The sequence below is a fragment of the Bacillus rossius genome, chromosome 1 (assembly GCF_032445375.1).
Source record: "Bacillus rossius redtenbacheri isolate Brsri chromosome 1, Brsri_v3, whole genome shotgun sequence".
Taxonomy (NCBI): Eukaryota; Metazoa; Arthropoda; class Insecta; order Phasmatodea; family Bacillidae; genus Bacillus; species Bacillus rossius.
Window position 1 is genome coordinate 8,887,836 of NC_086330.1, and position 22,396 is coordinate 8,910,231.

At 40.3% G+C, this 22,396-nt stretch overlaps 2 protein-coding genes across 2 annotated transcripts in view; one reads left to right on the forward strand and one right to left on the reverse strand.

Annotated features, from left to right (window-relative positions):
- LOC134531894 (pleckstrin homology domain-containing family M member 2) overlaps positions 1 to 11,387 on the reverse strand; it is a 46,385-nt gene extending 34,998 nt beyond the window's left edge. The window contains exons 1-2 of the mRNA XM_063367919.1: positions 11,117 to 11,387; positions 1,077 to 1,278 (exon numbers count right to left, since the gene is read on the reverse strand). Coding sequence (XP_063223989.1) covers positions 1,077 to 1,278; positions 11,117 to 11,161 — 247 coding nt within the window. The 5' untranslated portion in view covers positions 11,162 to 11,387. The remainder of the gene's footprint in view (positions 1 to 1,076; positions 1,279 to 11,116) is intronic.
- A 2,248-nt stretch (positions 11,388 to 13,635) lies between these two features.
- Positions 13,636 to 22,396, forward strand: part of LOC134531922 (phospholipid-transporting ATPase ABCA3-like) — a 163,551-nt gene continuing 154,790 nt past the window's right edge. The window contains exon 1 of the mRNA XM_063367968.1: positions 13,636 to 13,732. Coding sequence (XP_063224038.1) covers positions 13,715 to 13,732 — 18 coding nt within the window. The 5' untranslated portion in view covers positions 13,636 to 13,714. The remainder of the gene's footprint in view (positions 13,733 to 22,396) is intronic.

Here is a 22,396-nt window from a genome sequence, read left to right on the forward strand (position 1 = left end):
AAAATGTAATGCCTTCTGGTCAGGGACAGGCCAAGTTGCAAACTTTTTTTTTTGTTGTGTTTTTTGGACAATATTAATTAGAAATTCGACCCCAGGCGTTGGCATCCGCATTGACACAAGGTGACCGTCATCACTCTGCATAACAAAATGAAACAAACGAAATAATCTCAAACGAAACAAATGGAATTGAAATGGAACCAAATGAGACAAAATGAATTGAAACCTAATGTAACAAAACTAAATGAATAAAAAACCATAAAAATTAATTGAAAAGAAATGTACCCAAATGAAGTACTTGGTTAAGTAAACTTAACCAGGGGGACTTAATTTTTTTTATATTGATTGACGTGAAGCTATAAAGTTTAGCTGGAATTGTGTTGGTAAGTGTGTAAAATTATTTTATTAGAAAGTAATTAGATAAGTACAAAAACTTTTTTGGAAACAAGAAACTTTTCCAATTAACAATATTTTCCACAGAGAACGGAACTGTGATTGGTAATGTGTAGGTTGTGATTTTTTTTTAAAACAATAAACAAAGGAAGTTTTAAAAAAATCTTACTTATTCAAAATAAAATCTTTATCAAATAACTCACTTTAGTTAAAAGACGTAACTTAAAAACAATCTTCAAGCCTCTAAATACAACAAGTTTTAAAAGGGCATGTTATTTTTCTGGGTTATTTTGCCAGGGGCAACCTGGAACGTAACAAAATGATACATTGTCATTGAGTTTGTCCAACCTTGAATGTGTGGGTTAAGATGTACCTATATTCCAGTGGACAGCGTACTTTATAGCTATGAAATAAAAAATTTAAAAATTGTTTTTTATTTATTAATATGAAATAGTTATACATGAATATTATAATTATAGTGTGAGATTATCATCACGTGAAAAATAAAAAAAAAATAGTTTAGGAATTGACAAAGTGCAACTGCAAGGGTGTTTCAGTGCACTAGGTGCAAACATGTATGTGCATCGTTCTATTTGACATGGTGCCGGCTACGCTAGTGCTACAACGCCACAGCTCATGCTTCGGGAGGCAGGGCCGGGGTCACACCAACAGCAGCCAGCGACTACCTTTCCCCAGGGCCGTCTCCACTGTCGCGAGGGAGCGGGCCAGGCGGAGGACAGCGGGGTGGCTCAAGCGGGTGGCCACCGGCCACAGGCCCCGCGACGGGTCCCTGAGGCCGTGACACAGCGCCGTGTCTAGGCGCAGACACGGGCGCCGGGCCGGCCAGGCGTTACCGTCCAGGGCCGCGCACACGGCGCAGCGCTGGATCTGCAGCGGACAAGCCCGCGGCACGTTTCAAGTCCAACTGGATAACTATACTACAGCGAAAACCTCTGCATAACCAAACAGAAAAAAATATTCTCATTTGTAGGGATGTCCTTCATGCAGAACGTCTAACCGACTGAAGGAATAAATTTAATATTTTTTTTAATGTAGCCTTTTGAAATCTGGTCAAATGCTTAAAACCTTTTTTGCAAGCCATTCTACAACTTCAGAATGTACAAAACATAGCAATATTGTGAAAAGAAGAAAAAAGAAGAAATAAACGGTATATTATCTTATATCTTTAAAATAAACGAGCAATTCTTGTGTGTGTGTATATAAAATCTGAATCTCAGAAACGGCTGAAATGATTTTCATGAACATTAGTATGCAGGGGGTTTCGGGGGCAATAAATCGAACTAGCTAGGATTCATTTTTAGTTCATTTTTAGAAAATGTCATTTTATCTGTGTTTTCAATTATTTATTTATATATATATATATATATATATATATATATATATATATATATATATATATATATATATATATATATATATATATATATATAGAGAGAGAGAGAGAGAGAGAGAGAGAGTCGCGTTCCAGAAATTTCTCGGTGTGGCCGGGTTCAGATTTCTGTCTTTCATGGCGCAATCTGTGTCGCTGCGTCCGTGCGACAAGCGGCCTCGTTTCGTCAGCGACCGGCCGGCGGCGTGCCATGTGCCCTCGTTGCACATTCCTCATGAGTCACGCGGGCCACCGACCTCGCGAGGCGGCGGTCTGCTGGCGTAACTGTGTCGCAACACGGTGCTCGTCGGCGGGCTCGGGCCCTGATTGCGAAATTTGGGGGCGGCGGCCGGGATTCTCTGGAAACATCGGCGGGTTGGACTCTCTGGAAACGTCAGTGGGCCGAGGTTCTCTGGAAACGTCAGTGGGGCCGAGAGGGTTTATAAGCGGCCGCTGGAGGTTGCTCGGGATTCACTCTGGGAGAGGCTATGCCTCTCGCCAGTGGCAACGAGTCGGTTAGGATGTTAGGCTCACTCAGGATGAGGCTATGCCTCTCGGAACAAGCAATACATTCATGTTAAGTTAGTTGGGATCGCGTAAGTAAAGTTTAAGTTATTTTTTAAGAGGCCGGACCTGAGCAGATGTTGTTGACCTTATGCTGGATGTATAGTTTTACGTTTTGATCTTAGATAATTTAAAATAATGTTTAAGTTGACTTTAAGGACTTAGAATGAGTTTTAACGTCGTAGAAGATTTTGATACTCTCTAGCTGCTCGTTAATCAAAGCATTTGAAAATAAAGATCCCCTTTTAGTTCATTCAAGTTAAAGTACTTAATTGTAAAGTAACCAAGAAGACTGATTTTCAGATTGCCCTACATTTCATTTATTAAGTTTAAATGTAAAAGTTAATACTAAATGATTGTCTCTCATCGACTAGAAACATTTTGTATGAGTTTAAGGTCTCGTGTAATTAACGTATTTTCTTTAGAATTAAGTTTTAACTCATTAAAGTAATTCTTTCTCTCTCCAGACCTCCATGTCCTTGCGGTACAATATATTAAAAAAATCTGAATCTCGGAAATGGCTCCAACCATTTTCATGAAATTTAGTATGCAGGGGGTTCCGTGGGTGATAAATTGATCTAGCTAGATTTCATTTTTAGAAAGTGAAGACTCATTTCAAGAAAACCTTCATGATAATAATCAGGTTTCTGCTTGTCCCACACGTGCTGCTAAAGTAAGATGCTTGCATTACTTGACTAACATTATACGAGCAGAAAGGTCTTATGATTTAGATGTTTTACGAGAGAGCGTGTCACAACTTGTGGCCGCGGAACAAAATATTATTCATATTTCATCAGTATGTAATTTGTATTTAAATATAATTTCTAAAAAACACAACAATTTACCAAAAAAAATACTGAGCAAAGCTCGGTCATCCAGGTACTCTTAAATTAAATGAGGAGTTTATATTTTAAAGAATAAGATTTGTTTGATGGTGTCAGATTAAAAGCAATTTAATTTTTTTTTGTATTTTTATTATGTTTACTACACTTCTGACTGTTTCAGAACCTATTTGTGAATCATTAGCCAATCTGCTATAGAGAAATTAAGCAATTAAACATGTAGCTAAATGTTTTTTTCTTAACCAAATAATCCGAAGTTGAGACTTTATTACCACCAAACTGCACAATATCTTTTATTACTACATGTTTTCTGCAAGAAGTATAAGAGCAATTTTTTCCCCTTCATATTTAAATGTAAAAAATACTTAATTTAGTTCACCTCAGATGAACCTCACTTAAACTTGGAGCGGTAAGACAAAGCAATCTTTTCAGTGACGGAAATTTGGTAATGAATTTGCACCATCATAAAAGACATGAAGCCACTTGGTCTTGAAGTTTGCGATGGGTGGGGGGGGGGGGGGGGGGGGGTGAGGGGAGGGGTGGGGAGAGGAAGGGGAGGGGGGTGTGTGTTGGGGGGGGGTTGTGGAGGAAGATGTCATCATTTAACAAAGTGAGAACTGGCCTGACAGCACAGAGACCTGAAGTGTCAGGTCTGCATCTTGTCAACTAGCAAGTGAGAAAATATATATATATTTTTTTTTTAAATTCTACTGCTAGAAAAAGAGACCAAACCCCAAAGTAAAACTCAACAGATAAAGCATAGACTACCACTGGCGGTGGGAAAATCCAGGCACAAGCTATGTTGTTATTCTAAGAATGGCATTTTCTATTTCCCTTCCCCCCCCCCCCCCTACACCGCCCCTCAGGATTCAGACTCTGAGAGGTAAAACAACTTGAGTCCTTGGCAGGTGTGCAGACTCGTGCAACAATGGCACAAGTCCTGTTACATAAAAGACAAGAAGTAGCGTTAAATTCTTTAAACTGGCGTCAAAATCTTGTAATTTACACTGGAAAATAATGTATGTATGATAGTAGCGTGCATAGTACATTATTTAACTTGTCCACCAGATAGTGCTTCGTACACCAATGGCATTGCTCTGGGAATATTTTTAAATCTTATTTTTGCTTCCGAGATATTTTTGACACAGTACCCACGTAAATAAATTTGTACAAGTTGTAATATAAAGTACGAAAATTAACAGAAAATTTCATATCAAGGTCTTTTTTTTTAAACTGAAAATGGAACACTAATGTTATACAGAGGTGAAATGGTCTTGCACTTACACAAGATTTGGTAGACTGCACACACATTTTCTTACAGAGGTTTTTGCTTTAAGGATCAAGGGTCATGACAATGGTTTTTACTAAACTGCTTTTCCCCACAAGCAAATAGAGTATCCACAATATGTTCATGTGACCAAATCTAAAACTTAAGAAAAAAAAAATTCTGTTGGAAGATGAGGCAGCAAATAATATAATTAAGCTCATGCAATATAACTTACTATGTATAGCCATTTTCACTGTTTTGTGTTGCCAAGCTCGAAACATTTAATTTTATTAAATGTTTCTGCTTAGCTCTTTTACTCAAAATATTCTTAAAATCCCAAAATTTTTAGCTTAATAAGGAACTTATTTGAATTTTAAATTACTGAGTATATCAGAGTAAACAGTCACATGCCAGTTCCACACGGGGAAACCAATGCAAACAGAAGCAAGCGGCAACTCTGAGAAGCTGGCGATGGGGTTTGGCGAACTGTTGCCAGGTAACTTACAGTGGGCACTGATGCATGGTCTGGAGACCCGGAATCTATGGAGGAAGTTGCAGTCTTTCCTTCATTCCCCAAGCACAGGATTAGCCCCTGCTCTACGACTGGTAAGCGAAACTTGCCCCGGTGCTTGAAAGGCCAAGAGTTCTAACAGGGTGAGGTCTCCACCACAGCCCTGGGGGCAGGTGGGTCGTAAGAAAGTTTGCCAATGAATTGCTTGTATTGTACATTTGAATTTTATAGTAAATAAATGCTAAATGATATCTGTAATGTCAAAATAGTCCAAAAAGGTAAAAAAAAAAAAAATTAATATTAAAGAGTGAAATTTTAAATGATATAAATAATGTGCATCTCTACTGATGATGAAAAGAAATCACATTTGTAGATTGAAAAAGAACAGCCATGTCAGTAAATGCACTGCTTCATGATTCACAATGTGTGTCATAGATTTATGTAAACAATGAAAACGATTAAAAACATGCAGTGGCGGCTCGCGGGCCCTTGGAGAAGATGCTATGTCCCGGGCTCCCAGAAAGACAGAAATGCTGCCGCAGTCTTCCACAGCAGTGGAATGTGCTCTGGGGGGCCGGAACCAGTAGGTCAGAGGGCCGAGGCCTCAATCATCTGCTCTAAGGGTCGGACTTTCAGAAGGAATAATCAACCCGCAGTCCACAGCAGTATATCTGTTATGGGCAATGCTAGAAGAATAAGTAAACTTAGGTTTACCCGGGTTAACTTTGCATTATCCAAGTTTGTTGGGTAAAGTTATCAATCTAAACTGAAATAAATTTTAATTCTGTGTTTACCTGGGCAGTGTTAGAAATGCTGACTGGGTAATGTTACAGAGAAATAAAATGACTGATAATTTTAGTTTCACTGATAACTTAACTAAAATAACCTAACCTAACGTGCTCAAAAACGATGCAACACCTAACATGACCCAGCCAGCGTTGGGTGGACCTAGGTGTACACAGGTAATCGCAGGATTCAAATTTATTCTACTGATTAGTCTGACTTTACCCTACCTATTAAATATCTACACTTAATAAGAGATGTGGTTTTAAACAACATTGTTTATCATATTTAAAAAAAAAAGTGTATAGTTACCCATTATGTAAGGTTCGATGAAACCCTAATATTAAATCAGCTAATATTTTTATTTTTTTTTATTTTACTGATATTTGCCAGTGTCAATTTGTGTTTGTAAAACAAAAGCCCTTGACCTCTAATGACAGACATTTCTCTGCTGCTTCAGAGTTAATCACAGACATACCAACTTAACACTCCTGACAGTAACAATGTTTATACATTTTATACTACAAAAAAACTACATTTATACTGTCATGGCTACAAACACAGTCTGTGATCAAATACTGCATCAAAGATACTTCACAACAGAACAGCAAAATGGCAGGGACATCAAGTACATTGAATTTTGTTAATTTAGATTTTTTAACGTGATAAAAATTATATTCCTTAATAAACACATCCAAATGGTTCAAATGAAAAATTTGATAAAATAATTAAAAAAAAAAAAACATTCTTCCTATTAAGGTGCATTCTCCTAACTGAGGTTGGCTGTCCACACAGCTGGTGCAAAGTATAACTACAAATTTAATGATTTTCTGCAGTTTGACTTCTGTGGTAAAAACTGAAGGAAAAAAAATTAATGATTAAAACATTGCAGATCACTTTTGATGTTTTGAAAAGTTTTGCACACGTAATCGCAGATACAAAAAGGCAGCACGGGAAAATGTAAACAACCACCATACGGAAAACCAGATACGGCCCAATGATACCCCTTGGAACATCGTTGGCAAGTTAGAATCACTGGATACCTGGAAGCATGTAAGTTGCATACCAAAATCTTGGCAGCCCAGAATGTGCCAAAATAACAAAACTTATTTGCCAGGCTTACTGATATTTCTGATACATGGGATATCCACCTTAGGCCAACAGTATGTCGTTCAGCCAGACTCAAAATGTTAAAGGGGCTAGATAGTGAAATCTCATTAACATCATGGGCTACCTGGAAGAAACACATATTTTTGGTACCTTAATAATAATTAAAGTACTTACTTCATACCAATAAAAAATTTTTGGGTTAGTTCACTTCTTGCTACAGTTGACGTCGTCCAGCCGAAGGCTACCCCAAAGCCCGACCTGCAACCGCCAGTATCCGACCCCGCTAACGGAACGCACCCCTAGCCACATGGCCCACCCGAGTCAGGTGAGCATTCGATGCCAAGGTAGAATCAAGGGCCGTGTCTAATTAGTTAAACACCTCAACCCCTGTTCACGAATAATCAAACATAATTTAATAATAACCACAATAGTAATTAAAACCCCCGCCTAAGGAAAGTCACCCACGTGTGAACTTACATTAACCAGTTTGTGAATGCCCCCTTTGCGGCCTTCAGCCTTAATTAATTATAGTGTTGTGTTAACGTAAATATTACCTCCCCGTTTTTATGCGTACCTAGCCACTGGAGCAGTCAGCAAGTGACGAACAGTCTCTGGTGTGACTCTTATTATTTAAACTTAATTTACGTAAATTTGCTAACCATAATTCTTAAAGAGTATCTGCCAATTAGATTAATCATTAATAATTAATGTACAAATTTAGAGCCACTCTCAGTTTCTTGTTATTAAAATAATTTCCGAATAACGGAACTTTAGAAACTTTGGCACGAGAGAACGGTGAGATCTTCCCTCGCGCCAAGGCCAGATGCCAGTACCAAGCGACTCGCAGACCGGGGCGGACGTGCATTCCACGGGGAGCCATCATCCTTTGTCCACACCGAACAGTACATACCTCTGGTAAATATAGTCATTCAACCCAAACCTTTTTCTATGTTATATTAACTCCCCATGCGTCCCCGGTCCTTTTACGGTGTAGGGCCTAACCCAGCCGCTTAACTATAAACTCCCCGCACAAGGCATTACGCGGGACAGTTCAACTTACGGCACGGGCCGACTCCCGCTACCCAGGAACTTTCACTAAGGTCGAGTGCACAGACACCGACGACAGCCACGTATAAACGTTATCACTAATTTAACTGCGGTCCGCGATTCACACAGGTGAATCCGGGCGCTGCCAAGTGAGCAATCTTGGGGATTGGCCGCCTCCAATCAAACTCCCCCTTAACCTCAGCTGGCGTAAGGGTTTAATTAGTGACAGTGCGTCAGAGCACTCATATTGAACTAACTGTAATTTTGTAGGGTAATTATTTGTGCGACGTACGAGTGTAATGCAAGTGTAATTTGCGACTGTAATTCATTCAACTAAGTAAAAGGCCACTCCGAACCCCCCGTGCGCGACGTGCCAGCAACAACATAAATCTCGAGTTTGTGTTGGTTATTGTATTGAGCCTCTCCATCCCAGCTAGGAATCAGCATACTATGCTGCACAGGGCATGTGATGTGATCTCAGCTAGGGGCCCCTCCAACCACGAACTCCGCCGACGGTCCTAGCGGGCCACGCAGGGGCAAGCGGCTTCAGAGTACGAAAAGTACATAAAAACGGAAAATGTGTTTTTCAAGTACTAGAGACGTCCCCAAATTTACCCTGAAAACTTTTTTTTTTTTAAATTTTTACTGGTTCATGAAAAATAACCATTTAAAGCTTACGTAACAATACCTGTGTATTCACACTACCGGCGCAAGTCACTGTTTACCTGCAATCGTGTATCTCTTTGTTTAACACAAGTTGTAGCCAACTATGGAGAAATTAAAATATGCTAAATTCTTTCGTTTCATATATTGAAGTTTATCCTTGGATCCCAAAGGCTTGATCCAGATGGCATGATCCTGTTGGCTTGATCTTGTGGTACATAATACTTAGTACCTATATCAAAAGATCCTGATGACATGATCCTGTTAGCTTGATTCTGTGATACATGATGCTTGCTATTTTAGTTCAGTACATAGCAAGATCCTAATGGCATGATCCTGTTGGCTTGTTCAGGTGGTACATGATGCTTGCTGTTTTAGTTCAGTACGTCAAAAGATCCTATTGGCATGATCCTGTGGTACATGATGCTTGCTGTTTTAATCCAGTCTGTTGAAAGATCCTGTACCTACATAAAAAAATATATATTCATAATGAATTATCATCGTAAGTCTAATAAAAAGGAACTTTTTCAACCTACAAACATAATTCTTAATTATTTCGCAATCTCTTTCATGTGCAGATTCTTCCGACATACTGAATTAAAACTGCAAGCATCATGTACCACAGGATCAAGCCAACAGGATCATGCCATCAGGATCAAGCCTTCAGGATCCAGGGATAAACTGGGATACATGAAACACCAGCCATATCAAACACAGAACATACAACAGCTATAATCAAAGAATTCCTTGGTAAGACTGCAAAATTCAATGTGTCAGTCAATTCAGTGCACAGCACATATTCCTAAAAGAAAATGAAGTTAGATATTATATTTAAATTTTTGCATCCCATTAGCCCATTAGATTCGTCCATTACATGACTTAAAACAGTACGAACTTTAAATGCAATGTAACAAAATAAAACCTTTTGTAATACAATAAAATATTCTAATAAAACAACAAACATGAAATATTGACGTCGACCCAAGTGTCTCCCCGGCTCCTTCAGGCCGTTATGCCTCGCCAGCGCCATCTCTTGCATGGTAGTGCGACGCAAGTGTAGGTGATGTGCGACGTACAGGATTTGACATATTATTTTATTGTAAATATATTTTTGTTTTACGTTTTTTGTATATATTTTACTTATATTTTATTATAATTAATTTTGTATTGAAGGGTTATGTATTTGTATAAGTTTTAATTGTTCACCGGGCGCCAAGGCCGTGGCTTCCGCCTGTGACCAATCAGCGTGTTCCGCAGGCTCGCGGAGAAGGGGGGAGACGCGGACGCTCAGGCGCGGCAGGGGAGTGGGAGTCAGTCGTCGCCAGGACTCGGGGGACAGCGGTCACGTGAGTGTGATCGCTCCACGCTAGTGGCAAGGAGTCGTGGACCCGGCACGAGAGGCGACGGACGTGTTCGTGACGTCGCTCCGGGACGGTGAGATTGAGCGGGAGCGGTATTTGCAGTAGCGCTAGACTTGCTTGGCCGTGCGGAAGTGTTTTTCAGCCTTGCAGTCGAGTTTGTTACTTTGTCATTCAGTTGCGTGCTCTTATCTTGTCATTTTGTCGCACGCGTGTTCTTCTCCTAGTTTTTGAGAGTCGCGGTTTATTTTGCAAACTGGACATTCGCCGACGAATGTTCTGTGCTTTTCAAATTTCTCCCCGGTCATTGTGGTGTATAGTCGGACAGACATCCTATTGCGCGCGAGTCATAGAGAATTCTATTCCTTACAGTGTGGGTAATACTCGTCACGGGCGGGACGTCCTGTATTTTCATTACCATATTAGTGCGCGGAACCAGGCTTCGTCCCATATAGAAATAGTCACAGGCGGAAACGCGGCAGCCCCATGTAAAGTGTTCATCGTCTTGAGTATAAAGGGCCAGCAAACTTTATTCAAGTTGTTCTCATTTCAATTCTGGAGACTAAGTCCCTCGGCCACGCGGCCCGGACCCCCCTCTACCGAACCCTGAGTAGCCGGCAGGATAGCAGCATTTTCGGGGACTAGTCGACCAGCCCACGACAATATGAGCAATAAAATTTCCTTACAATTGCAATACAGTCATTCAAAAGAATTTCATTATTACAACACCTACCTACATTGACAAAAGTTCTCTAAACAAAAAATAATAAAAAAAAAACCACAAGAGTAAACAATGAATGTCGGCGATTGCGTGAATACATAAGTATTTTAATGTAAGCTGTAAACTGTTATTTTTTCACAAACCACAAGGAATTAAGTGCCCTTCCTTTCAGGGGTAATTCAGGAACGTATATGGAAAACATTTATTCCTATTTTTCACGGGTAAACAATGAATGGCGGCGGCAGCGTAAAAGCATTGGTACGTTAATGTAAATACAAATTTAATTATTTTCACAAACTAATAGGAATTACGAAACCATCCCTTCGGAGTAAATTTAGGAATGTGTGATATGTGTGAACACCGTGTTTTCCAATTTTTTTTCTTACGTTCTAAAAAGCCGTTCTGTCCGAGTATTACCCGTACCTTTAAGCAGTTCATTAACCTGACAACACTGCTAATTCTACACTCACCAATTTTATGGACTTTTCAACTTCTTCTAAGATGAATTCTTTCATTCCGATATTCGTGGTTTTCACATTACCAATACAGTTCTTTTCATTTTATTTTAGGTAATGTTCTCCATACATGCCATTTACAAGCATTGACTCAAAAATCATAATACTTATATTTTCTTACACATCTGTCAAAATATTGCACTTCTTACTATGACGTCTGCTGCACACGATCGATTTTCAAAACATCTAATCAATGTCGCCAACATATCTTAACAAAAGATTTGAGGTGACCGCTCTCTACGGCCACAAAAAAATATATATGTTACGTAGTTGTCGCTCCGTAGGGAAAGCAATATTTTTGTTATGAACTCAAAACTATAGAAGTTTTTTTATGCATTTATTCTGTTCCTGTTTCCCATGGTATAGAATGATTTGGGAAGTACTGATTTTTTATTCGTTTAATAAAGGTGATTGAAGTTATTAATTTAGTTTTAAAGTAATTATTTTATACGTTGAGATGTATTAAAATGGTAAAAGTTGGCAACGAAAATTAAGACAAAATCATATTTTTGTATAACAGTAATAGTATTAATAGTATTATTGTATTTTAAAACAACCGAGCTCAACTATGGAAAGATAACATCCAGTTATTTTCAAACTTCCAATTTTGCTTTCAAATTTGACCGATAGCATGTATGATTATATATATTAACATTAAGGGCCGATATTATGACCTCCGGCTAAATCCTCAGGTTAGCTAGCCTCCAGGTAAGGCTAGCCCCAGGTTAACGAACGAGGGGTGTATTATGACCCATACTTAGCCTGCGGTTAGCTAACCGTAACCTGACGAAGCGTGTGGTGTAATAATGGGTGTGTTGGTAATGAAATAAAACAGAATTTGGTAACTTTTGTTGCAAGACAGTTATTTTTTCTGGTAGAATGTTAGTCAGCTGTTTGTTTGTATTCTGATTCGGAATATTTACAGCTGCAGTAAAGAAATATGCCGCGAACTTTATCTTGCAACAGATATAATTAAATTAACCAAAAACTACTTTGACGTCAAACCTGCTTTGTATTAAACCATAAAATTACAATTTACGATTCAAAACCGTGTGTTTTCAACTTTACTCTTGTATTGGAACTCATGATTTTGTTAGGTTATATATTAAGCCAAAACTAACGAAGTAATTCTATACCAACAAATAAATAGGGATGACATTTTTGCTAGAGAACACTTATTTCTTTCATAAATTTATTTCATAATCAAATAATATAGACCCCGTTTCGGGAAAATACTTGTCAATTTTCATTTCACTGGTGTAGGTTTCATTTTTGTACTAATAGTTTCGTATCACGTATCCAAATGAATCCGATCCTGATGGAATTAGTTTGTGGTATAGGATGTTTGCTGTTTTAATTTAGTAGGTCGAGAGATCCTAGATATATTCACTGGGGAAATAATTATGATTGTAAAATGTATACGAAAGAAATATATTTTTACAAGACCTGACATAATTTGTTTGCATCGTGATATGTTAGGTATTTTGTGTTGTGTACAGGATTTTTCAACATTCTAAATTAAAACAGCAAGTATAATGTAAAACAAGACCAACATATAAAGGGTCATGCCGATAGGATCAAGGGATAAACTTGGATACGGTAAACAGAATAATTCCAGTGCTGTTTTCGTTTTTCACTTGCGTGGCAGGTAGATAATAAGTACCTAATGGTTTGTAAAATAGGGAAGGGATAATTGGGTAACATTTATTTTCACATTCAATTGTATTTATTGAATTATAACCACGTCTGAAGTCGTATGAAGTGCATTTCATTCCCGGCATATGTCCACTGTATTACGAATAAAAATTCACAGATACAACTTCCACGAAAACACGCATTTTATAGGTACCTACCGGTAATAATAACCCTCGTTTTGCAATTTTAAAATTCACTTATTTACACATATTCTTAAGCAGGAACATTTAAGTTTATATACATAGCATACGTTTATGTACTTCGTGATCAATTAAAGTCAAATAATAATACACGACTCGACGAGAATAGAAAAGCGTGACTACACTTTCATGCCATGTAATTTTTAATAAAACTTTGACGAAAGCGAAGCATTTTACATTTAGTAATAAATTATTCCATCGCATCCTGCAAATATTCAATAGAATTCCTCAAATAGTCATCATCACTAACAACAACTAACCTCGCCTGATACATCGCCATTTTATTTTCTGTTGCTTAGCCTCCGGTTAAGCAGCTAGCGGCCGGTTCATCCACCCGCTAGGTTAGCCGGGACTTTAACTGGAAGGTAGACGTTAACAGGGAGTCATAAAACCGAAATAAGAGCTAGCCTGCGGTTAAATTTTAGCCAGAACTTTAGCCGGAGGTCATAAAACCGGCCCTAAATCGTTTTGAGCTCATTCCAACAAAACAGGATAGTTCTGCGATTCTACACGATAGACCATCTCCTGTATACGCCTTGCTCTATGAAAAAATATTTACTTCTGAGTTAGATGGCCTTTGGTGTATGTTTTAACTTCAGAATGACGTACACTGTAGCGTAGATTGAAAATAAACAGTTGAGGTTATATATCTACGAGAATGTCTTATATAAAATATGTGAGTAATAAAGTAATTTTTTACTGTATTTATAACTTGAAATGATAATCTAAACATAAACTTATACCTCAAACATAAGCCTTTGGACATCAGTTTGCATTTAGTATGGGTGTTGCTATAAAGTGAACAATGTTGCGGAAAGGTTGAGGAAATAATGAATGCTGGAGTTAAAACTGCTTAAGGTCCTGTCATACGATAAATTTTCTTCCAATAGTTTTTTTCTTAAATTCCAGCTCTTTAATTGCACACGATGTTGCTGAATGTTGCATAGGCACCGTGGCATCAAGCACTTAATTTTCAGTCTTCCTTTTTAATTGTATTAGTCTATGCATGACATTTAAACGTGTCCTAAGAAAATCCCAAATATTATTTTCTTGTACATTAAATACACTAAACTATGCCATCACCCGACCTCTGTGAAAGGCCCGGGGGGTACCAGACGGGCGCTACGGGCGTCGCGATGCTCTTGTTGTCCGGAGGGGCGCCAGGCTAGCGGGCTACTAGGCCGTTGGTGTGGGGTCGTGGGTACTCTGCCCCCGCGTGCCCCGCCAGGTACACGGCTTGAATGTAACCTGAATGGTTCTACGCTTGACTGTGAAGGCCGCTCGGCCGTGTGGAGGATGGGGAACTACGGAAAATGATATACGAGTTGGCGAGAATACATTTAATTTGTGAGTTTCACCGGGGGTCCATGTAGGTACATGGTACACTCTACAAGTCCGCTCCGCGGTTCAGTCCCGCTACAAAAATTCTCACCAACACTAAACACAACACTACGTGACAATGGTTACCGCGGCAGTCTCGCGGGACGTGGGTCGATGCTCGCTGGAAACGGCCAGCGCCGAAAGTTAACGGGTGCTGGGGGGGCTCTATGAGCGGGCTCCTAAATTCGGCGAAACACTTACGTGTGTGCAGCCAGCAGGCATATGCACGACGTCCTTAAATATAAACACTTTCGCTGGAGTCGGCCAGTACCGTACGTTCTGTGATACAATACGTCACGGTATCACGATGAAGACGGTCGGGATAGGCCCGGTTCCGTAAAATACGCGCCGAGTCGACGTGGGCAGCGATGAATTAATAAGAGGTTTTAAATTTAAAGATTTAGTATAGAATAAAATAATCAAAGAAAAAAACTTGAATACTGCCCATGGACACACGTCTGTTCCCGGCGCGGAGTGGTTGGAGACTGCCGAACATGGCCGCCTCGCAAGGAAGAGAAACTTTCTCTTCTTTGTGTGTCGGCGTCAAAAAACTTATATTAATTGAATTTACTCTATTACCAGTTAAAACATGTTCCAGGTGCCCAATTAAAATGTAGCACCGGGTAATTGGGTGCTTAAGGCTTAACAATGGTTTTAATGTATTTAATTATTTAAATTGTGACATCAAGTTGGCGACTGTAAATTTACTAACATGTTGTCCCACTGCGAATTGTTTTAGAGGGATTTCTCCTATTCTGACTTGATCATAGTCACGGGCATTTTAATTAAGGCCAGTGGCCGCAGTGACTGTTAATGAGGTTAGTTGTCTGCTCCGTGCGTGGTGTACTCGCCCGGAGTGTCTACGACGCACTTATTACATGTCGGCTAATTAGTAATTTCGTACTAATTGATTTTCTTTTAATTGAATTATGGGTTCGAGTCTCCGGGGTTCCGTACCTTTAACTTTCATTATGTCTATTGGGGTCACGCCCGAGGCGCTCACCTGACTCAATCCGGCTGGGCAAGGGGCGCGCTCCGAAAACGGGATACGGTACTGGCGTTGCGGAGCACGGGCTTAAAGGCCATGGTCGGTACGATGTCAACTAAAGCACAGCAAAAAAAAAAAAATCAATTGGCTTCAAGTACCTATTTAAGATTTCAGTAAGACCTTCAAAATCTCAATTTCTCTTTAAAATATTTATTTCATTTTTTAGAGTGATGCAGTTAAAGTAGAAGACTAACAATTTTTTTTGAATAGTTGACGAAATTGTGCAGAAAATTGTCCTTTTTTTGTTTAACCTTTGTTTATAACTGTACGATTTATTTTTCTCTCTTTGTGTTTGGTGTGCAATGGTGAGTGAGGTTCACCACACTTGTCACATTCTAACAAAATTCTCCAGCATATCACAACCCCAGGAGTATAGTATTCCATGAAGGTCCAGCATTTTGGTTAGCCAAATCAAGTCAATATGAAAAATATAATTTCAATCCAAAGTTTTTATTTTCCGCTTCTGTGCATCCCTGAATATTTTTCTCTACTGGGCATATCCTTGTCGTATTGATTCAGCTTGGCCACGAGCCCTAAACACAAGTAACTAAATTGTGGCACTGGCTGTATCCCACAAACATTCTATAGACTACGTATGTAGAAAGATGCCGAAAAACGTCGTTAGTGTTTTATTGTGATGTTCCTTCTATTAACAACCCATTTTAACTGTATGGGAGCCATATAACCATTAAATCAGTATGATGCACACCACCTGGCCTTGTATACCACATTGGGCAGTCAAACTTTGTTGGATTTAGCCTGGCACCCTGCGTGAATTTTCAGAACTTCACAACACCAGTATCACCAGACAATATCTAAAGCTAGATCTACCATCCTTAAATGTTTTCGGCAAGTGTGTGAAATGCATTTCAGAGAACACTTTCAATTTTCATTGTTTCCTATATTTGGACATCATTCACTAAAAAGCATTTTTGCATGTACCTACCTAATTTATTAATTGTTATTGTTTTTAGTGCAGAAGATTCTAGACATATTTTAATGTTTCTTGCCCTCCAAGAAGCATAAATAAATATGTTCTCCTATTTCGAAACATTTGTTGGGTTATTTCTTTTAGCCTATTCTATTGCTCAAAAATAAAAAAAACTGTGATAAAAAGGGAAATGTGTTCTAATTAATAAATCATCTCAGCTATCATCATAGGTGTGCCCAGACATTTCCATAAGAAGGGGCTCTGCTAAATTTTTTAAATCAGAAGCTGAATTTAGAATGTTAAATAGCCTAAATATATTCACTCATTGGCTTGTTGATATTTTTGTGCATTATCAACGAGATATGTTTACTAGTTTATATTTATATCTGTTTAATTTTAACAATCTTGAACATATGTTTTTTTTTCCATAGACAATGTTTAAAGTGTACTTACACATTTCCCCCCCTCGAATTTCCAATAGCTTGGTCCCGATCTACCTTGAAATGAACTTCTTTTTAGTGAATGCAAACATAGCAATTCAGATAACAGAACTTTAACAAACCTCTTAAAATATATTTTTTTGCTTGGCCATTTTAAGGGATCTCATGTTTTAAATAAACCAAGGCGGCTGTATTTACAGAACGATAAAATGTTTAAAAATATTGTTAATTAGCATGCAGCAACACTGAAACACAGTTTGAGTGTCACAGTGCCAGGAATATACGAATATTAACGAACACATGAAAGAAAATGCCGATCTGAGTGATTACATTAAGGGGGGCCATGGCCCACCTGGCCTCCCCTGTAGGCACGCCTATGGCTATCATAGTGGTGACTACCAGATATTCGGTGACCTAGAACGACAGGATGCAGTCCGAGAGTTGACGTCGTACCGACCATGGCCTCTAAGCCCGTGCTCTGCACGTTAGTCCTCAATTCCATTTTCGGAGCGCACCCCCAGGCCAGCGGGAATGAGTCAGGCGAGCGCCTCGGGCATGACCCCAATAGACGTAATGAAACTTAAGGGCACAGAACCCCGGGGGCTCTAACCTATTATTCGATTAAGGGAAAAGTCATTAGTACGAAATTACTAATTACCCGACATGTAATAAGTGTGTCGTAGCCACTCCAGGCGAGTACCGCACGCACGGAGCAGACAACAAACCTTATTAACATTCACCGCGGCCACTGGCCTTAATTAAAGTGCCCATGACTATGATCAAGTCAGACTAGGAGAAATCCCTCTAAAACAATTCACAGTGGGACAATATGTTAGTAAATTTACAGTCGCCAACTTGATGTCACAATTTAAATAATTAAATACATTAAAACCATTGTTAAGCCTTAATCACCCAATTACCAGGTGCTACATTTTAATTGGGCACCTGGAACGTGTATTTTAACTGATAATAGAGTAAATTAAATTAATATAAGTTTTTTGGCACCGACTCACAAAGAAGAGAAAGTTTCTCTTCCTTGCGAGGCGGCCATGTTCGGCAGTCTCCAACCACTCCACGCCGGGTCAAGACGTGTGTCCGTGAGCAGCCCTTCACTTTGCTTCACCGACCGGTCATTCTGCAGTCATTTTTAAAACCTAAACCTTTTCTTTTATTTCATCGCTGCTCACGTAGACTCAGCGTGCATTTTGCAGGCCCGGGCTTATCCCGACCGCCTTCGTTAGTGGATTCCGCATCGCATCGCGGACCACGCTACGTACGGCACTGGCCGACTCCAGCCAACACGTTTTTCATAATTCGCCGCGCATACGCCTGCCGGCTGCAACTACAAGTAAGTGCAATTTAAGGTCACGCTCACTGAGCCACCGTAAGACTTCGGTACTGGCCATCTCCAGAACACTCCTAACTGCATCCCGCGAGACTGCAGTGGCGAGTTATTTGTGTGAGATTAGTGTCGTGTGTGTTGTGTAAGTAACGTATGTTCATGTACTGTACAACGGCTCAGACGCCGCATAGCGCATTAGCATAAACGTAAATCAACGTAACCGGTGTTGCGTACAATTATTTCGTGCCACCCCGTCCTCCATACGGCCGAGCGGCCTCAGGGGATTTCAGGGTAGACTTCAAGGCCGCGTACCTGGCGGGGCACGCGGGGGCAGAGTACCTACACACGACCCACCACCAACGGCCTAGTGTCTCCCTAGACTGGCGCCCCCCTCCCCCCCAGACAACAGCAGCACCGCGTAGCGCCCGTCAGGTACTTCCCGGGCCTTCCACAGAGGCCGGGTGACGGCAGAGTTTTATCTCTAAACCTCATGGCTCGATGTGTTATTCGTCTCTTTATCGTCACTCGTACTCCATTCCTCTTTTTATTCGACCATTATTATCGACTACATTCCAATAACATACCACATTTATATAAATTAATCATTAATGTTCTTTTGTGGATGCCCAGGAATGGTACTGTTGTAATAGAGAAACAATTATTCATATTATAATCACCCATATATTATTAAAAATTTACTTACAACTTCCCATTACAGCCAGTAAAGATAAGGTGATTTAAACAATGTTAAACTAATACAGCCTATATTTACATTTGATATACCATCAGACTCAATATTATACTTATATGAGTGGAAAATGAGATTTCAGAAGCAAGGGCACCCATGCATTCTATTGGCCTGCAGCCAAGATTCGTGTCAGTTTCGCGCTAAACAATTAATTTTTCGCGGTCCATGTAAGCACAAGAGAAGTGTGGCCAATTTTTTTTCTTTAGGAAATTTTAAAATCTTCCCCTTACAGCGGGAAGCTTTCTTTTTTAGTTGCCCTGGGTGAAGGGGTTATAAGAGATATCAGTCAGAAAACTTGAAGCCTAAACCACCAAAGCCGACTGCTGCCAAGTAATTCGGAACTGGCTATAATTTTGACGCCACTCCCGCTGCCTGATTAAGTTTCGAGTGAATTTTAAGTTGAAAATGATCTCAGGGGGCAAAAATGGGGGTTCGACCTCGTGGCTGCAGGAGGAGTGCGTCGCGATTTAAAACTACCCGGGCTGTTCAGGCCACCCAGGACGCCTTGAAAAGAAAAGAAAAACCGACTGGAAAGATACTGCACTTTATTAAGACTGTTACACTTGCTTGTCCAATGCCTGGCCGAGTCTGTTGTCAGACCGTCGCTTCACGATAGTCTCAATACATTGGACGTTGCGCGCGAACAGGATAGATTGCAAACTCGTGTCCAATGATTATCCTGTGACCGTGGCTAACATGAAGGCTGCGGCAAACTATCGCGGAGCTGATATATTGCAAATGTTTATGTGGTGAATTATGTTAAACATATAATAACAGCAATATATAATCAATGTTCCTACAGGTGATTGCAATCTAACCCACTACAAATGCGAATGCTTCGAAATGTGCGTAAGCCCGGCTAGATGAAAACATACGAGAGTCACAGTCTTTTCATACAGGTTAACAAAGTTATAACTTGGTTAGATTGCGAATACGTATATGACACAGTTAAAATCAGCTAAATTGAAGACACATTTATTAAAGAGTTAGTACATGACACACGAGGCTGGCTAGAAGCTCTTAACCAATAACGATTCACTGGCGTCGAAGCCTGGAAACTGCGTATGACTCAAGTCCGCTGTCCTAATGTTTAAGACGTGAAAAATTACGTAGAATGTTGAAATATCCCTGTTGGGATTAAAATTAATTAAGCGAAGAGCCGCACGTAAGGACGTACGGCTGAGTGGGGTCGGGCGCAGAGCTAAATGAAAATATTTGGTAAACTTACAACTATTGCGATGAACTGGACGTGGCGCGAAAACTGTAGGCTCTGCGTTCGCGGAGCCACCGACCCCTGTGAGCTCCCGACAGCAACTGGCACGAGAGCACCGCGCGACCTCGCGCCAGATGCGTGTAGCGCGGGAAAACAGCTCCGACCAGTTTTGGACTTAAATGATATATTTGATATTACATGATTATTTAACAATTGCACATAATTTTCATATTATTTCAGTATTTTTTAATTGTTATTAATTTGGCTGTTTTAAAAAGAATAATTACTTTGTCGACGTTAGAGCCGTTCCCGTGGTTTGGAGTCGCTGCCCAGCTGCTCCGGTAGAGAGGGTACGTGCCACATGGCAAGGGAACTACCCTAACTCGGGTGAAATAAAAGAGTTTATGACGTTAAGTTGTGTTTACTGCACACATCACACACTGTACATGGGCTGTCACGGCTCCCATCTGTGACAGTCCATCAGGGCAAGGCCCGGCTCCACGCACTTTGAGCGCGACACGACACTAGCAGTGACCTGACTGGCGGTGACACGACAGTGACGCGACTGGCAGTGACACGACAGTGACGCGACTGACCGTGGCGTGAATGACGGTGATGTGACGGGCAGTGACGCGAATGACGATGACACGAAAGACTGTGACGTAACTGCCGACGCGAACGACGGTGACGTGAATGACGGTGATGTGACTGGCAGTGACGCGAATGACGATGACACGAAAGACTGTGATGTAACTGCCGACGCGAACGACGGTGACGTGACTGACGGTGACGTGACTGATGAAGACGCGAATGACTGTAACGTGACAACGGTGACACGACTGACAGTGTCCGTTCGACTCTCACTCAAACTTCGCGACCGCACTCTCTCATCCCACTCAGGTGACTAACTCCACCCATGCTCCGCGACGTCTCAGCGGGTTCCCCCCTTGCCGCGCGCACATGAATCCCCCCTCTTCCCTTCGTGTGCGAGTGCGTGGAGCCCACATGGTCACAGGCGGAGAGACGCGACTCAGTCACCCGGGAAACACATCTACAGGTACACAACAATACAAATAGATATTTACACACTCACATAATTACATAAACAAAACCTTTGTTGCACTTTTGCGCACGGGCGCCGGCGCACACGCAAGCCTGAAGCAGCAACGGGCAATAATGGCCTCAGCGAGCCGGAGGAGCACTTGGGACGACGTCAACTTATTTAATTATACATTAGCACATTGCCACACCCGGCCGGGCGTTGTAGTCGATTTGGTGTTCGTCGCGGCGCACTTTCACTCACACGGCGGACATCATGCTCGGGCGTGTTCGTTGCACTTACGAGTAAGTGTTGTTGGGACGTAAGGGCCTGTGCGATCCAGATGGAGCACCGGCGGTTGGCGTCAATATAAATACAAATAAAAAATAAACATAATTGTATCTTTTTTTTTAATTGGCTCTCACTTACTTACTTTTGTACAATCTTGAAGTTAAATCAAACATTAACTTTATCTTTGTGTCACAAAACTTGATTTGATGACACTTATTTGCGACATATACCTAAACATATCGATATCGCAAAATTAACTTACTGATCGCCATGTTAACTTCAATGTGAATCGATCTTCATAGCCACCCTTTCTGTGCGTAATAATTTAAAATTTGTGTTATTCACAAAGTCCATCAGCGACAAGGATAGAAGGAGTCTGGTAGAAGTATTGCTCCATGCCACAATTTTTTTTAACCTACACATAATTACTATTGATTTTTCTTATTCTTATCATCCTGCTGAATTGAGGAAGAGCTGGGATCTTAGAATATTCATTACATGTAAATAGCACATCATTACAGAGTTCGTTTTGAGCAGATGATTATAAATCTGAATAGTCTTTGTAAAATATAACCATTCTGCTACTGACACGACGTTTATATTGCCGAAACTGATTTTCCAGGCTGCAATGCTTATTTTCTCAAGTAGGTATGTATTAAGTTACTATTATTTATTGTTATAACCATGACTTCTGGGTTGAAGTCACGTCCTTGCTAATGATTATGTGCCCGATGTTACAAGTACATGGTCCCAATACAGGAGCCAATAAGTATTTTGTGACTGACCACGAAATCGTACGTTCAGGAAAGTTTCGCTATCATAACATTTTATTTGGCACATTCCTGTGACACAACAGCTTCCAAAAGAATATGTGCCATGGAAGTGCCATGATTGTTCGTAATTAACAT